At 35.1% G+C, this 18,935-nt stretch overlaps 1 protein-coding gene across 7 annotated transcripts in view; it reads left to right on the top strand.

Moving 5' to 3' along the window:
- The window catches only part of jus (EB domain-containing julius seizure protein), a 77,107-nt gene that overhangs the window by 49,276 nt on the left and 8,896 nt on the right, over positions 1 to 18,935 (top strand). For all 7 annotated transcript variants that reach the window (XM_073083504.1, XM_073083503.1, XM_073083505.1 and 4 more), the window contains exons 2-3: positions 6,938 to 7,074; positions 8,191 to 8,343. In XM_073083504.1, the coding sequence (XP_072939605.1) occupies positions 6,975 to 7,074; positions 8,191 to 8,343 (253 nt within the window). In that variant the 5' untranslated portion in view covers positions 6,938 to 6,974. The remainder of the gene's footprint in view (positions 1 to 6,937; positions 7,075 to 8,190; positions 8,344 to 18,935) is intronic.

The raw sequence follows: 18,935 nt of genomic DNA on the forward strand, positions 1-18,935 counted from the left end.
ATTTACTTTGAGTTACGCACGAGTATCTTAGTGAAAGACCACGTCTTGACACCGTAAATATTACTAGCAACACACACTGCTCGAACATCTTCAACTTTGGGCTGACTGCTTAAAAAATCTCAGTTATTTAAAGATGTTCAGACTACGGACCAGAGGGTGCAGACTTACCTAACAGTCTACGTAGCACCATAGCATGTAGTCATTGTAGTCACACAATCATTTGTCACGTACCAATAATGTATACGATTTCGCAAATGGACATAAATATAGGCAAGGATTAAAGTTTGATAAATTACATATATTATTATAACAGAGTGATTGATGAGTCAATAACATGGATCGTAACTGCGAATCGCTCCAAATGTTGGTATTAAAAATCACTCAGTGCTTTATAATTTGTTCATCAGAAGCGAGTTTTATTTTGCTTCTTTTGTTGTTCTGTATAAATATTTAAGTACGAAATTATTGTGCAGTGGCCCTGATGGTAAGTGGCTACTGCCGCCCGTGGACATATTTAATCAACACCAGATAGAATTAGACTCGCCGCTGACTCCTGAGGACTAAGTTGGAACGCCTCGGAAAAGTATGTCTCCCTTACCACACCCTTCAAACCAGAACACAGCAGCGTTTAACCCTGCTGTTATGAAGCAGAAATAGGTGTGGCGGTGGTGCCGCCGGAGTCGAACCTCAGTGGGTTCTACCACCTTAAAAATGGCCAGCTATGCCAGCCAGAACAGTCTATGTACATTTATAATCAACACCAGATAGGATTGGAGGTCGTCAATCAGGTCGGCTAAAGCGTTGGTACCTCTAAGGACTAGGTAGGAACGCTCCGAGTCTCTTCTCTCATTTAACCCTTTACACCAGAGTACATCAGCCCTTAACTTAGTTGTTATTATACAGAAATAAGTCGTTGGTAATGCCCTCGAATTTGAATTATTTCTAATTAAACTTCAGTACAACAGCTTACATTAAGTAACCGTATTCTATACAAAATAATTTAATTCTAGCAACATTTCTTCAAAATTTGTAATCAAACTTCAATTATACGACTTCATCAAGGGCATAGAAGTCACTCGCAAAACTTTCGGTAGGTCTTATAAAGGACTCTTGACAAACTAATTTTCAGTAAGGGTAAGGTTAGCAATTCTCACTCTATATTAAAGTACCCTTATAATCCAATTACAATTCCATTTGCACATCTAAGGATATGTCCTTGCCCTTATTTTTAGTAAGATTGATGTGGCAAACGAGCTCGCAGTCTAGTTCATCATCATCATCATCACTTCAGCCTTTATCATTCCACTGACATAGACCTCCCCTAGGGTGTACCACAGTACTCGGTCCTGCGCTGATCTCATCCAGCCACAACCACCTTCTTTAGGTCATCGATCCAGCGTGCCAGCGTGCAGTTGATTCCATCATAATCAACAGCTTATATTATAAGACAGGGGGTCTATCTGAAACCGATCATAAGGATGTTGTATTGTAATTGTATGCGTTGCCATCCTGAGGATAAAGATGGTCGTTTCATATGAGGACTAAAGCCAGAAAGGAAGAATTAAGGGGCGAGGTATCCCTTAAGGATTAGTCCCACATTAGATGAAAGTGAGCCTTGTGTTCTGTTAGGTACAAACCTCTTTTCATCAAAGCCGGGCCCGATGGGAGCGTCGTGCTTGAAGGACTCCGGTTGTGTTTCGTTACTTGATCAATTATTTCCTTATACGGTCCGTAAAGCCTCATAAAGCGTAACGACAACTTTCCAATGGCAACCACCGAAACCGACTGCTTACGTGAAGTTACAGTTTTGCAAATGTATTAAGAATTATAATTATTACATACTTGTAATATGTTAAACTTGCAATATATATGCTGAGTATTTCAATAAGCCATCTTAATACCACTTGTAAGTCGATAAAACATAAGAATGAGTTATAAAAATTAAATTACTAGAACTTTTACTTTTCAAAATATGTGTGGTAATAAAGTCAAACTACCAAAAAAAGTATGACCATAAAATTAATAGGAATACAATAAGTAAGCGCTTCTTATTTAGAATATTCGCAAGACACTGCAATTTCGTAGCAATTGTGAAAGTGGGAGCAACACTTGGCCTAATTGGGGCAATTTCAAGAACCGACAGAAACTACTAGATGTGTAGTTAGTTTAAAGATCAGTTAACCGATATTAGTTACTATATTGTTTGTATAATCATAGAACGATGCTTGTCTTATACTAACGTTTATCACTGATTTTATAAAACTAGTTTTCGTCTTGTGGTCGAAATTTGATCGTAAATCCTATAGTATTTAAATAAATATATCGTTACTGGAAATGCTTTTCTAGTCACGATATAATCCTATAGTATCCGTACATAAAGTAAGGATATAATCCTTATAGTCTTTAGGTTTTTTTAATTAGTAGACTAAATATCGTCGAAAGCTACTAAACAAAAAAGATCGGTTTACGTACTCGTACAAGCGAAAAAAGGTCCTAAAATTTATGTTGTTCGCCAATAGTATATAAGTTTATAATTGTTCTGTGTACCTAAAAATGTTATAATTCGTTTTAATTGTAGCTCAAATTTAAAAAATACACATAATGACTAATGATACAACATGCTACCATTACCAAAGCTGTGGCTTTGTTTGACAACGGCGTGTCTTGTTTGCTGATAACACCCGCTATATTGAAAGTAAACATGAACGTGATAGCGCCTACTGTAATTGTTGAAAGTAGGACTTTGACTAAAGTTTCTGGATTTTTAACACGCTTTTATTATCTTGGGTTGTATGTATGTATGTTTGTAGGTATGTATGTAAGTAACAAGTAACGGAATCTTTTCGAAAAATGATAAGTGGAGCACTCCACGCTTTTTTCACAATTATACTATTTCCTGTTCCTTAATTGATTCCTATATGGAAAATTATTTTTTACTTTTTAGTCGAGTTTATCATAAAAGCGTGTATTTAGTTTTTTGCACTATATTTATTTGTAAATGCTTTTCTGTTTAATAACGTTTGTGTAAAGTTTGGCCTACCAAACTTCGAAATTTTGCAATTTTATAATAAAACAATGGATTTTCTTATAGCAGGTGTATATGTAGCGTTCTGTCAGATAAAATAAAATATTTATATCTGCTTACTACAGTACAGTTTTAAGTAAAACATAGGTACCTACATATAAACTAATAATCCTACTACATAATATATTTTCTGTAATATACGTTTATATACTTTTGTTTATCACTAATAATAAAGTTAAGAAGTCAAGTCAGGTCATATAAATATCATTATATTTCAAGATTGTTGACATGATACAATACATGTTGTTCACTATTCTAGTATACTAACTAATTGGGTTAATTTTATTTAATGAAGATAAAGTAATTTGTAGTATTATATTTTTACATAATTTCTTATTTATAAAAAATTGTACTAAAAGTGAAAAATCCTCCGTATTATAAAACGTGAGTATAGTGAACATTTCATACATAATAAGGTATTTTCAAATTGGCCAAGTGCAAGTCGAATCCATGCTTTGTTGACGTAATTAAAAATATTAGCGTAAAATTTAAATAACTGGGGCATACTCGGCAAAAGCCGTGTTAATGCCTTCGTTTAAGCCCTTCATAAATAAATAATCTACCATATCTTGGTTTGTTTAGGAATCTGCTTTCATATTCTCTTTACCCAAACCGTCAGTAATGAGAGTAAACGCTTCAACTACTTCAACCTTTTTCAAACTCATCTCCGACGAAATCAGCTTTAGACTTCAGGACAGATAAGAGGCTTACGGAAAACGAAAAGGGTATAACAAAATATAGGTCTTATTTTACGGCTCTGTATGCGACGCAAATTATATGACTCACTTTACATTTGAGTCACATTATTTTAATCATTTGATTATTTAGCTGTAGGAACTTTATTGTAATAAGCTTTTTGGTTAGAAATAAAATTCGGTAACATGACTTTAATAGAAGTTAAATTTAAATCAATTATAACAGTTCAAAAAAGACATTAAAATCAAAATAAATGGAACTACGGGAATCCGTTAAGTAGTTTCATCGAAAAAGTCGAGTGATTTAATTTGAATCAAATTAAGGTTTACAGAAATTTATATTAAATGTTGAATAATGGAAGCAATATTGTGTCCTTAAACTTTCATCTGTTTATCCAAGATTATGTCTTAGCTGTGTTAGAATTTTCGGTAACGTTCCGAATTGACAGATTTGGGTCAAGTAATCTCATTGGTACGCTGATGTGCCTACTCAATTATGATGCTGTGATCTCTCGCATAATGACAGATTTATTATTATACGTAATATTATGTTTAGAAAATCGGTTGCTTATCCAATATTAATAGTAGATAAGCAGTGATAACACTGCGTATGAAAAGTATAATCGTCAAAAGAAAACCACTTAAATATTATAACCACTTAAGCATTATAATATAATAAGAATAATTATGTACGAGTAATTTTTTGGTTCTTAAACATACATTGTTTTTAAAAATAAATACATTTCGTAATATAAAACCTTTATAAAATGATTTTCTTATTAAAAAATCACGTTGAAAATAAAATAAATAGTATGTGAAGAATCCATTCATTCCATTTTCCATTTAACGTGCGAGCGCAGAAAGTTCCATAAAATAAAAATTTCATTCCAGTTGGAAATAATGAGTGAAATGAAAGAATATCACAAAAGCGAAAGCAATTAAGCAGATGGAGCATGGTTTAATTTTATATTCTTGATCTGATTATCACGGCCTCATCTTGTTTGCTTATTAAATTTGAATTCAGTGGAATATTTAATAGCCTGCGTTCGTTCGTTATCTCAAGTGGAATGCTAGAATAATTGGAGTTTGAAATTGGAATCACGCAAGGGCTTTCGATTGATGTTCATATCAGTTTGAATATTAAGTCAAGTCTGTTCCGTATAGATCTGTAGAGATAAATTGAATTGAGGTCACTTGGTAATTTCAAATACCTGCTATTTTATAGTTTACTATTATTATGGTTATATTATTATCATAGATAATATAAGAAAAGGTTTTGTTTTAAGTTTTTGTTTATCTGTACTTAAACATTTCTGGTACGGGTTAGGAATCTAAGAATAATGGAAATCGCATGATAATGAGAATAATAATAACTGAGGATATTTACAGTCAAATAGATGAAGTACCTATAAAGTATAAAAAATAATCGGTACTTAAAAACAAATCCGTAGTAAGGAGGTCAACCGAGAGATTGCATCGATATTATTTATTTATGCGAAGAACATAAGTTTTCAATGTTTATTAAATTATTGTCAGTTGTTTTGTATGATTAATTACGTTTATTAATATATTGTCTTAGTTATCATTGAAGTAATCATACAATTAATAATTTAAATTATTTATTTTTTCCGGAATTATTTTACTATAACATCAACAAAATTGTAGAATCCGTTGCACATTTCCGATTGTATTCATGTGTGTGCACATCGTGTTTATCGGTATCTGTTGGGAATAAATCAGGCCAATTTAACAGCCATTTGGTATTGGGCAGCGTACTGCGTATTTGCACATTTCAATTGCTTTCAACATTTCTGCTCAATAGCCGTATAATTTCCAATAGCTTATGATAGTTCATGATGATATTTAGCATATACATGGGTGCCGATTTAGTTATCAATTGAGGTGCAATGAGATTTGAGGTAGCCTCCAATTATGTGTTCGACTGCTTCCATTTGCATGTTTGAGATTATCCCCCTTCTGTATTGAAATAATAAAGCGTAATTCTTGATCCATTACACAACTTTTATTATTCCCGCGCAAAATACAACTCAAACGTCAAGACTATTATTTTTCTTTTTTTATGGTAACTCATAACATGCCGGCCAGTGATTATGTAAGTGATTAAATAAGAACTTACTATTATAAAAATAACACAAAGTAATTATTTAAAATAATAATATTAATAAAATAATTTGAATAGATTGCTAACACAAGAAACCTATAGCATAGGTATATGATTGTATAAGCTTTAGTTATTCGGCTCTGGAAGGACCAGCGCCATGCCTATTTTCTGCCTTATACTCGTAACAGCAGTTTCTATCGCTAGTAAGTTCTGTTTTGACCTGATTGATTGTAATTTAGTACTGAGGGTAGCAACGCATTTGGGACTTTAATACTATTTAAGGTTAATTACAGACGTCTTAGTGCAACAGTGACTACTTACTGCATGCTTGTATTATATCTCAAATACGTAAAAAATATAACAAAAATCCGATTTAGAATCGTTTTACAGTAATAAGTGTGCTACTAACCTGGAAATACCGGAGAATGCTTAACCCCGTTGCCGGCTTTAGAGGCTTCCTACCTTTATTTTCTCATACCCAAGTATGGACATTTTTATACATATAAGTTTGTATTTGATTTTTAAAATTATTCCTACCTTTAAAGATAAGGTATTCCAACTTAGCTTATTTTAATGCAGTCTCAAGACCAGAACACAGATCGCATACAGGTATTTTTCGACAGAAATATGTATATTGAGTGTCGTAATGGAACAACAAAGAATTTTACCACTTTTTTATGAAATCGAAGCAGCACACTACACGTAAACTGTATTAAGTTGTCAAAGACGGTCATTAACATCTAAATAGACTTCAAATAGAAATTAACTTTTACCTGATTTTGATTATCGATGTATTACTGTCTCCGAAGATTAAGTGGAAACATTGGAGCTTATTAGTTACTTCATTTTTTATACTAGAAATGGAAGAAGAAAAAGCTCTATATTTTTATATCTCTTATAAATTAAAAATAAGATTAGATCTGCTTTCAAAGTCAAATCACAAAGAATTCTTGTATCATATCATAAGACCTTGTGACAAAAAACTGTCGTTGATTCCCTATATATACAATATTAAACTGTAACTGTTGATTACAGGCGGGTTGTTGGCATGTGACGCAGCGCAGTGAGCGGCATGCGGGCCGCGCTCGCCGCGCTCGCGGCGCTGTTGGCGCTCGCGTCCAGCTCCGCGGAGCTCGACGCGTCCGATGTCACCACCGCTGCAGCTGCCTTCGGTAAGCATTCTTCTGAGGCTCTGATTACATTAGTGTGGTAAAGAAGTTTGTGGCGCTGATGGCGCTCGCGTCTACCTAGGCAGAGCTCGTCCGCCACTGCTATTGCATTTGTTAAATTATTTTCTATGGCTCTAAACTAACTGATTTTGCGGATTGTCTCGTATCCTGCGATGTTGATTCACACACAGCTCTATGAGTCCTATGTAACTTTGTGCCTGCGATGTTTTATAAGATTCAAATAGCAAACGAGCTTGCAATCCACCACATAGAAAGTGGTTACTGCCGCCTACATAGCTTTTATAGAATAAGATTTTCTACCCGATATCGATCACAGATGTACCGGGAATTAAGACGATTTCTCATAGGTCAGTCAGCCGGTATCCACGTCCCCACACCAAATCGCATAACTGCTTCACGTTAGGAACAGGCAGGTTACCCTTACCCGTCGAATAATACTGATTTAGCACCTTTCAAGTGTCACTGTTTCCTCTGCAGTTTTTAGTAAGAAGCAGTCTAGGGGAGAAGCAGCTATTTAGCTAATTAGAAACTCACCTATTATAAAAACATTCAAAATGTTTTAAACATCGATATTAATATCCCCGCAAGTTAAACATTTCGCACTGGAAAAACTATAGCTATCTTTAAAGTTTAAATGGCACTAGTTGAAAACTACTTGGTTCAAACTGTACTTGAGATCGAATCTTCCTGTCGCTTCAGTTTATCTTGATAAACTCGGAGGCTTGCTTGGTAACTTTATACCTAGGAATTAAATATAAACAAACTGAACTTTTCGGCTTCATCGTTTCCCTTGCGTATACTTTAAGGATACCGCATACTCCCTACCGCACTATTGAAGATCTTAATATAATGTTACTAAAATTTTTAATATCGAGTTACTCGGGACTAAATAAATATTTTTGCGCAAGGAAATAATGTTCAGAAAACAATGGTTGATGGAAATGGTCCTGAAAAAGCCATAACTTCTTACCATCGCGTAATTTGCATATTTATTTATTACTCTATTATCATAAATACTCTCGTGAACTACTATGGACATCGCATCATCAAGATTAATCTGCTTATACTATATTTGGTACCGTTTTGTTCTTTCACCAGACCCATCAAAACGTGGCAAGATGATGTACGGCGACCCGTGCTCCACGGTGATGGAGTGTGGGTTCCCAGACTCCATCTGCGACGACATTCAGAAGATCTGCCGCTGTCACCCCGATCTGCCCGTCACCAATCACGTGGATAAGTGTGGAAAGCGTAAGTTTATGTTATTTATTGTAGGTAACGTTAAAGATATGTACTCGTATGTCAGTGTTTTGTATCAATTCTTAAGGGTGTGAGAAGACAATATACATAAAGATAATTTACGGTTCACGTCCTCTGGATGCCCGGCATGACAGGGGACATCTGTCTGATGGATGAAATTCGGGATTTGTTGATATTTTTTTTCAAATGAAAAATTCATCTCTTCTGGGTTATTGGAATAGAATGACGTCTTACAAATCATAACTGTGCGTTCCTTTGGACGCTCAGCTCCAGGTCACGAAAAAAGGCCTCATTACATCCGCAACCCAGCAACGTCGGCCAACACTGATGAGGATGATATAAGTATTTTCATTATGCTTTATACTTATAAATACATTGCTAAAGGATTTCTAATATGTACCTTTATCTTTTATGGCAATATGTAAAAGAACATAGCAGAAACCCCTTTATATGTCGGATGGAAACATCTTAAATATTTCAAGAGCCTTGAAGATACCTGAACCCTCATTTAAATGTTTTCAATATTTGAAAGGCTAAGGGCTCAAAATATTATTCTTGCAATATCATTCGCGTTTATAAAACCAACCCAGCCCAGGTAATATTGAATTTAGTACCGTAATATCAATGGAATTCTCTAAGCTTGTATATTTTTGTGTTATAGATATAAGCAGTAGGCGTTTCCCGACCTCTATATGTAAATTTATTTAGATGTATGGTATAGAAAATAGGTAGTCTCAATGTAATCTAAAAACGAATAGTGCGTATAAATTCTTCGGGATTAAATATTTATGTATACATGTATGTATGGCTGTCTTTTTATATTTTTCTGTTAGGGTCTCTTCAAAACTGGGTAAGAAACCTATAAACCATCCAAATTTATATATGTCTTATGAAAGTTACGCATTGCCGTCTATAGATTCATCCATCTGAAACTTCTTAAAGTTTTCTATAATTATTTTTGCTTTATCAATTTAGATATTTTGCAGCCTTAGGGTTAAGAGTATTCAATATAACCCGAGATGTTAAGGAATACAATTCACTGTTACGATCATCCTGGGAAATCTGCGTTGCGTAGACTACATCCCCTGATATCGATTGAATCTATTGTATATCTTGTGTAATTTCTACATGAAATTGAATAAAATTTTATTATTAAAAATAGCAAACTTAAAGATAGTTTCTTTCGTGGTGCAATGCCACTACACTAAAATATAAATTCTTTTTGTTTTATAATAGCAGGAGTAGCACTGCTGTGTTCTAAAATTAAGAGTATAATGCAGACTAAGGTTACTAATGCATAAGATTATAGATATAAGTATAGTATACTAATTAAGAGTGTAACTTTAGGGGACCTCGGGAGGCACTGATCACTTACTATAAGCTTGGCTGGATGTTTGCTACTTCGTAAAAACAACTCGTTCTTGTGTGTGATAAACTGAGTTGTGAATTATTATGTCCATGGTCCATTACTTACGATGGTAAAATAACCAGATACGGTGGACTGCTGGTTTCCTACTTCTCCTTCTTTATAAATGATCCTACAGTCCACCTATAAAGTAGTCAGTTTCAATCCATAGCTATCTGTCAACTCCAAACGGACAGACATTTACTCTGTATGTCATCTTATCCACTCCATGCAGGAGTTTACGAGCCCCATAAATTACATGGACACTACAATACATCAAACAGTAAGTGGCTATGATGGCAGTGATATATGACGTCATATTTGTATTACATTATACCATGATAGTTGAGTCTTGTATACAGTAATTGAAGATTAGTCTACGTCAAAGTCCGACAGTATTATTTGGTGCCCTTTTAATCCACGTATACTTTTATATGATTGGAGTAGAACACGAACTTACAGTGTACCTAATAGTAGGTGCCGTATGTGGTCACTGCCGCCCATCGACATCTGTGACCATAACATCTGTGACATAAAACAGGTTCTACCTGACGCTGATTACAGATTGGTTGACTCGTGATGACTAAGTTAGTCGCCTTATATGGCACCCACATTCTTCCACCGAAGCAAGAACTGCTTCATGCTAGAAATAGTTGTGGCGATGGTGTACCTTCCCCGTCGAACCACAATGGTTTTACTATATTTGGCTGGTACTATCGTCGTTGTTAAGTTTTTTTAGCTTGGGGTAAGCTTGGAGCATACTCACATCACTTCACATGCTTTCAAACCCAGCTAACACAGGTTAATACGCTGTCTATTTATAATGAAAACAATCAGGACAATGGTATAATTTACTACTCGCTAAGTAGAATGTGCTAACATAACATGAATGATGATTTGGTAAACAAATATTACGTTGATTTTCTTCGAATAGCCACGCAAAAGTTTGGACAAATGCCAAAATTATGACGTATGCGGCCTCCGTCTACATGCGTCATCTTTGGGATGCTGGAAAGAGGCGACAATCTCCGAAATTTGTTCAAGAAAGTGTAGGAAAGGATATAGATTTTTATTCTACTTTGAATGCCAATTTATGTCCACAATGGAAGATTCCAAATCAAAGTTGTCTAAGTATTTTTTTATTATTTGATGTAACATATGAGCATATTGAGCATGTAGTCCACCTTTAGTAGTATATTAAGTGGCCACAGCCGCCCGTGGTACATGGTGCTCAACAGTGGTATAGTGTTATAAATCGATTATACATACATATGTACTTCAACTTTCTAGTTAGAGTATTTCTCTCTATATATTAGAAAAAAACAAAGAAATCCCGGCTGCTTACAATAACATAGACGAATGTAGCCACACCTCATATGTTAAAATCCGTCGTTTGGTATGTAGGCGTTGCCAAAACATGAATTATACCTGGATAAAATCAAGAAACATTCCCCTCTGCAATCGGGTAAACATATAATAGTAGTAATAACAGAAAATTTTAGTCTTAATAGTTAATCTTATCGTTAGGTTAAGTTATTACACTCAAAAACGAATTATTATACTCGTTCTCTACAAAAGCAATTAATTAAATATTCAACTGCAATTTCAAAAGGAATGCAAATGTTTCATGGAATTCAAATTAACTAAGTGCAACGAACTGAAATTGAGTGAATACTTTAAATGTTAGTGGATTTTTTAAGTAATAGTTATGCTTATTGACGATTTTTAATGGCTTTCTCTTTCGATAAAAGTTCTGATTTTATTCTTCATCCGTCAATTACTGTGTCTCTACTGAGAAGGATTAGGCCATAGTCCACCGCGCTGCCCAAGTGTGTATTGGGCTGTTACAAAATTTTAAATTTATCCTCCTGTAAAAACATGGTTCTTTGATAACCTGTGTAGTAAATTAGTCGCCTGCAAGGTTCCCATCTCGTTCGCTTTATTTGCTCTACCATCTTTCACACGTTACATCTAAATCACGAAATTAAAAAATATACATGAAACTTTATAGCAGAAAACAAAATAACCAACTACTTAAAGTTTTTTTTTTTTATTAATATAGGAGTAGCAGACGAGCATGCAGTCCACCTGATGGTAAGTGACTACTGCCGCCCATGGACATTTGTAATCAACCCCAGATAGGATTAGATATTCCTACCTGAGGTCGGCCACAGATGTGCCGCTACCCCTGAGGACTAAGCTGGAACGCCTCGGAAAAGTCTGTCTCCCTTACCACACCCTTCAAAACGGATCACAGCAGCGCCTAACACTGCTGTTATTAGGTAGAAATAGGTGTGGCGGTGGTGTCGCCGGAGTCAAACCACAAAGGGTTCTACTACCTTCAAGTAATTGAAAAGGGAAGTAGTGTAGTTTATGTTAATCCTACAATTTAGATTAATCTAACGACACCACATATGTGAAAATTCGTCAAGCCGTTTGGGCTGTGGGGCGTGCCAAAGAATGAGACATACGTTCGAAAAACATTACCTACCGCAATTGGGTTCAAAACATTTTAGTTTATACGCTTTAAGCTCGTAACAGCTAAAGCTGTTTGCTTTAAATGCTGTTACAATGATTAACCGTTTAATCTAGATAGTTCGTTGAAAACCATTTGACAGTATATTGGTTTATTTAACTTTGGTTGACATGGTAAATAAAATGGACGACTGCATTCAGTCAAAGAGGGATTTTCGTGTTTTATGGTTCATTAAACTTTATGTGTAGCAAATTGAGTGTATTTTTTTTTAATTCCTTTAAAATTGGTAAAAGAGGTAAGGTACCACCGCAAAACCTAATAGCGCGAGGTATTTCTTGTGTTTTGGTGAAAGGGTGTGGCCTTCTTACATAGATTTGGTTACCAGTCCTCCCCAACCCTCTATGAATTTGGTTATAAATATGACTTGGAAAAAAAGCAGCGATAGCCTAGTGGTTAAGAAACTCGGCCTCTTGATCGAGGGGTCCGAGGTTCAAATTCTAAATTCCGCACTTCTGAGTTTTCAAAATGATGTGCGTATTAGAATAAGAAATTAATTAGCACTTGCTTCAACGCTGAAGTGAGAAAACCTGCATACCTGAGAAATCTAAAAAAAAAGAAAAAAAAGGTACGTTTAAGGTTTTCAAAGGTATGTGAAGTCTAACAATTCGTAATTGGCCAGCGCGGTGGACTATGGCCTAATCCTTATCATTCTGAGAGGAGACCCGTGCCCAGCAGTGGGACTGTAATGGGTTGATGATGATCATGATGACTTGGATACACTTAATTTTACTATAAAACACGCGTTTTGCGTAGAACTTTAAAGAAATAAGCTCAAAACCATAGGTAACCTTTTCCAAGTAAAATTTCAACGCAAACAATTTCTCAAGATCAAGGCCTTATCTCGTATTGACGAAGAATAGAAACATCTCAGCTATTGTTTACGTAGGTACCTTAAGATAACATCTATACTAATTAACCTTGGGCAGATTGTAACTAATGATCTGATCCGAGAGTTCTAAATAAGGCCCTCCAATGAAGAGGTTGGCCGCTTCTTTGTTTTGGTTTTAAACTTTTTCTTTATTCAACGTTGAGAATTATTGTTATTACTTATATAGTTTGAAATTAGAACTCTCGTGCTGTAGTTAAGAGTTCTAATCCGAGACTCAACCCAATTTTTTCAAAGTTGTGCCTATTATTATACCAGTTATATTATATTATACCATATTATACCTATAATAATTGATTATTATACCATTTCGTATAATAATCAATTTCTAATAGACCTTTAAATGGTACCTTTAAATAAAGGTAAGACAAAAAATCGGGAGAGAACCCAATGCCAGAATAAAAAAAAAGCTCTCAAAGATGGTTCTACCAATTAATCTCAGCCTGACGGGCAATTACTAAACTAAACGAAACTAACTCAGTTGACTCAGAGACTAAACTGAATCAGTTGATAATGATGATTAATTATTTTTATCTTATGGCACAATATTAAAATAATGTCCTAAGCTGTTGCCAGCACGAAGAATGAAATTCGTTTTAATTTTAGTAAAAAAGTCGTTGTAATAAACCTGATTACATTTTTTATGGTCATATTACCTTTTCCTTACACGAAGTTGACCTCATCGTTTCCTTTAGGACCTCATTAGAGCTATTACGAATCATTAGTCATTCATTTCTAACTATTTCCTTTAACTCATGTATAATACTAACACGCAACTTGTATGATCAATTTCATTAGCAATTATGGTTAGATTTCTTCGATTTTTATTTGTGCGTCAGACATATTTGCAATGGAATAGCAAAGAAGTTAGGTTTATACGTTTCACCCCATATAAAACTGGTTCTGAAACTTCCAACCCATTTTGTAATTAATTTAAGTTATGCAAACTTTTTAAAGTTTAAATTTCATGACAGTATTCAGGTTTAGAGTTAGAAAAGGTAAAAAATACTCCAAACGACGGATTTGAATAGTATATTTTTCAAAAAAGTACGATCTTAAGGTGCTACAAATGAAAAAAATATTCTAATTGTTATTTTTACATTAAAAAAATATTCTACTTTTAAAGGTGGTAGAACCCTTTGAGGTTCGACTTCGGGGGCACCACCGCCACACCTATTTCTGCCTTATAACAGCAGTGTTAAGCGCTGCTGTGTTCCGTTTTGAAGGGTGTGGTAAGGGAGACATACTTTTCCGAGGAGTTCCAGCTTAGTCCTCAGGGGTAGCGGCGCATCTGTGGCCGACCTCAGGTAGGAATATCTAATCCTATCTGGGGTTGATCTCAGAGGTCCACAGAGGGCGGGAGTAGCCACTTACCATCAGATGGATTATATAACAAAAAAATATGTCAACGATTAAAATGATAAAAATGTAATACTGACCATAAATAACTTATGTCCAAAATTTGGTCAAAGTTAGACAAAGGTTAACAATCACCTTCGCGACCAAAAACGGGATAACTTGTGGTTTTAGGGTCTCTACGATCCCTTTCACAAATATTTCCCTTTGTAAACCCTTTTGGAAGCTTAATAATATTCCTGATACTCAAGTAACCATATTTAAACAAGGATCTACATACTTATATGAAACTGTATTATTATAATAGAAAGGACGGGGACCCTTCAGGAGTAAGATGTCTTATTTACATACCCAGTTAATGTAGTATGAAAATATTGTAACTTTACCCCTTATATGTAGTACAATGAACTCATTGCTCTCTTTATGTTCGAGCGCGTGAAATTCTGTAAAATAATTATTATAAAATTAAATATATAATTACTGATTTAAGATACAAAACGATACTATATTAGAAGCGTGTACTTGCGTAGCTTCATATTTTGTGTAGGACTTAACCGAATTATAAAGGTTAGCAAGAGCGTAGTCGGAGATTGGATGGGTAATCGTGTTTGCAGAGTAAGCCGTCGGTTCTGGTTGTTGTAATGAGGTAGCAGTCGTTAAATTTGTTCGGAGCCTTGTGAACGGATATAGCCTTTTATATCTACATTCATTGAACGTTTGAAGGTTGTAGAACCCTTTGTGGTTTGACTCCGGAGGCATCACCACCACACCTATTTCTGCCTATTAACAGTAGTGTTTAGCCCTGTTGTGTTCTGGTTTGAAGGGTGTGGTAAGGGAGACATACTTTGCGTTCCGGCCTAGTCCTCAGGGATAGCGGCGCAATGTGGTAGGAATATCTACTCCATTCTGGGGTTAATTACAGATGTCCATTGGCAGCAGTAGCCTTACCATCAGATTTACTGATCTTATACTACTCCTATATTATAAAAAAACTTTCATATTTTGCACATAATATCTTAACTTACTTTATTTAACACAAAACTATAAAAATGTTTTAATAAATATTACCAACATAATAAAGTAACCCGTGGCTTTTCCACAATCAACCCGTCTCGTGCCGACACTAAGCTCCTTTGTGAGGCGCACTTTGATCCCTCAAAGAGATAATCACCCTTTGTTGTCAATCACAGCTGCTCACATTGTTTTGTTTTTATTGAACGGAAATTGTGTGTCTTTGGTGTGATTCACGCAAGAAAAGATTAGTGAATGGTCTTACGAAATATAAGTAATAGTTCATTTTATTTTTTTTAATGCAGACTCAATTGGATTTAATTTAAGTATTTCAACTTTTTAATGAGTCCAAGTTGTAATAATATATACTTCTAACATTTTTGAAATTAAGTTACTAACGAGAAATGTTTCATGATGGTAATTGGTCACTGCCGCTCAAGGGCGTCTGTAATGATCGGCATATAGAATTGAAGCACTAACTAAATTTAGCTAAGTTGGAATGCCTCATGTTTTACCGTAATTGTTGCACTAAAGCAAGCACTGTTTATATGAGTAAATAGATGTGACAGAGGTACCTACCACCGGAGTCAAACAACAAACTATTACCTTCCTCTCGGACAGAGCGCTCTTTCAATATTTTTTTATAGATTAATATTTTGGACCTTTTATTTTTTTTTACACTAAAATATGTGAAGTAGCATGAAGTTAGTGGAAGTAAAGTGAAATAAAATATATTGTGTAAATATGTAAATATAGAATAAAATACTGACTTCGTAAAACACATGACACCTATAAAGTCACCGTATTAACCTTTTCCATAATTTCAGCTTGAAGAAACTTAGCAATGTTTTGACCTTAACGTGGCTGTGAGCAGAGTATGAATTTTTAAATAAACTATTTTGCGAACTGTCTCGCATAAACTTGACACGAAAACTGGAACTGAAATATTTAAACAGCTCTAAATACGAGTTTTTAAAAATACTTGAAAATTAAATGCGATATCTGAATCACTTTTTTATCTTCGACTCGTATAATATTAAAAATATATAACTAGATAAGAAAAAGCTTGAATTGAATTTTAAACTATGTAGCTTTAGCAAATAAAAAAATAGCAATTAAAAAATAGTAGATAATAAAAGATTAAGTTTAAGTTACGTAAGCCTTTGTGACTCTCTACTGATCAGATGAGTGGTAATGAGAAGAAGTCCAATGAATATCAATGAAAGTTAAAAGAAAATCTGCTGGTCTACGTATTATAGCGTCTTAAATACATAACATAAATTAACGAAAAATATTTTGGTGACATTTAAAGACAAACTTCATTGACCTAAAAATATTTGGCACCGTTGTACTTACACGACGCAGTGGGAATAAACCATGTCCGCGGTCGATGTCTGAAATTAAGATAGTTGTCTCACTCCCAGCTTAAAGATCAAGCGATAACTGACAATGCCTTTTAAACCCTTAATAATTAGTATTTAGCTAACAAAGCAGGAATCACTATAACATACGAGTACCATCAATACATTTTAAATCTTCTTAATATGTCTTAATATGCACAGGGCCATCCTTAATCAGATTTTGGGATATATAATTGATAAGAGAAACACAGTGATTGTAACCACCACAAAAGAAATTCCTAATCTTGAAGAAATTTCCAAAAAAAATCAAGAGTTTAAAATATAATTTAAAAATTAGATCCTGTAGGATAACAGATTCGAAACAAAATGGCAAATTACATCTAGCATCAATCATATTTTTTATAAGTAAAGCTATTGATATTCCATTAGTATCTTGTGAAATATTCCTATGTTAAAATTTTATTGCAACAAAGTTTTCTATATCTACTTTACAATATTCATAAAAAAACATATTTAAAATACCTATATTATAACTATATTTATGTACATATATACAAAAAAGGGGAATAAAAAAAATATTCACTATAAATAAAACAAACCATCTAAAATAGCCGTGTGAGGCATGGTTCCCAAAACGCTGGCGGCGTTCCCTTGCTGCACTGCTAGGCTCAATCTTTGGGCGAAGTAGCCGCCAGCTCTTTGGTCACCAGAAGCGAGGACAAGTCTGGTCGACATATCTGACATGAATTTCTTCATATCAGATGACCATGGACCCATTGTCTCCACTGCAAGCGCCGCAAACAAATAATTATCCAATATATTACTATATTTGCGGCGCTTCAGTATTTGGGCATGGTCGGCTGCAGCCCCAGCGCTCACAGACGTATTACCAACGTGAGATGGGGCTAGAGTGTCGACACAGGTCGCATCCCATACCAGGGGTCGTCCGAGACTCCACGGCACCAAAGTGATACCATCGGGTCTCTTGCCATCGTCTCTGAATAGACCAGAAGGTTCCAGTGTCGCTGGTACAGAAACGGTAGCAAGAGCCCGACGAATAAGATCGTTAAGAGTCCCGTGACGATAAAGCCGACCAGCACTCCTGGTACAGGACAGGCCATGCCGACCCAACTCGTCCACCACCTGCCCACACGGACAAAGGTGAGACTCGCATACCTTGGCACCGAGCCGGAGACCTACAGAAATTCTTAAGGTAACTGGATCCAGCACGGTGCCAATATTACTAGACGGCAACGCATGTAACCAATAACCTGACTCGCTTTGAGCAACAGCTAGTAAACGGGCCCTATCAAAATTATCCGAACATCGTTCAAGAAGGCAGGCAAAAACAGATTTAATTGCTGGCATATCCCAAATGCATTGTTTGGACTTATCTGTAATAGAGGTATCTTCAGACGGAAATAAAGCACACCAGGCCTCCGTAGCCTCCGACATGTACGCCACCCGAACATCATCCATAGAAATGTTTAAGATGTCGGCGATGAGGGTAGTCGTACTATGACAAGAGGCCAGGAAAGCCGGGAGCGCCAAACTTTCCGTCCTGCGGATACCTATGCCACCGAACTTAATCGGAAGAGTTGCCTGCATCCAGGAACGATCATCAAATTGTAAATTTAGAATTTTGGACACACAATTTTGTAATGATAAATCTAAAATTTGAGTAAACGAAGGAAATTTCCAAATGGGACAACAACGAAGTAAGTACAAGAATTTAGGTGCGAAAAGGCAAAGGCGTAAAATGTAGATAGCCATATGCGGTTTTATGTCGTAAAGTCGTTCCGAATTTAATTCAAAGTGTGTCAATTTAGAATTTATAATGGGCAAAAATGCATCTTCAAATATTGGAGCACCTAATAACGTTAAATTTTCTTTATCTACAATAGCTATGTTTGGAGATAATAAATTAAATTGTTCGTAAATATGATGACATCTTTCGACTGATAATTTGTCCGAAAAAAAAATTTCACACTTATTAAAATTTAAATCTAAACCAATTTGGTTAAAACG

This window comes from Epargyreus clarus, unplaced genomic scaffold (assembly GCF_041222505.1).
Source record: "Epargyreus clarus isolate Ecla_fem2 unplaced genomic scaffold, WU_Ecla_fem_2.2 ptg000019l, whole genome shotgun sequence".
NCBI lineage: Eukaryota > Metazoa > Arthropoda > Insecta > Lepidoptera > Hesperiidae > Epargyreus > Epargyreus clarus.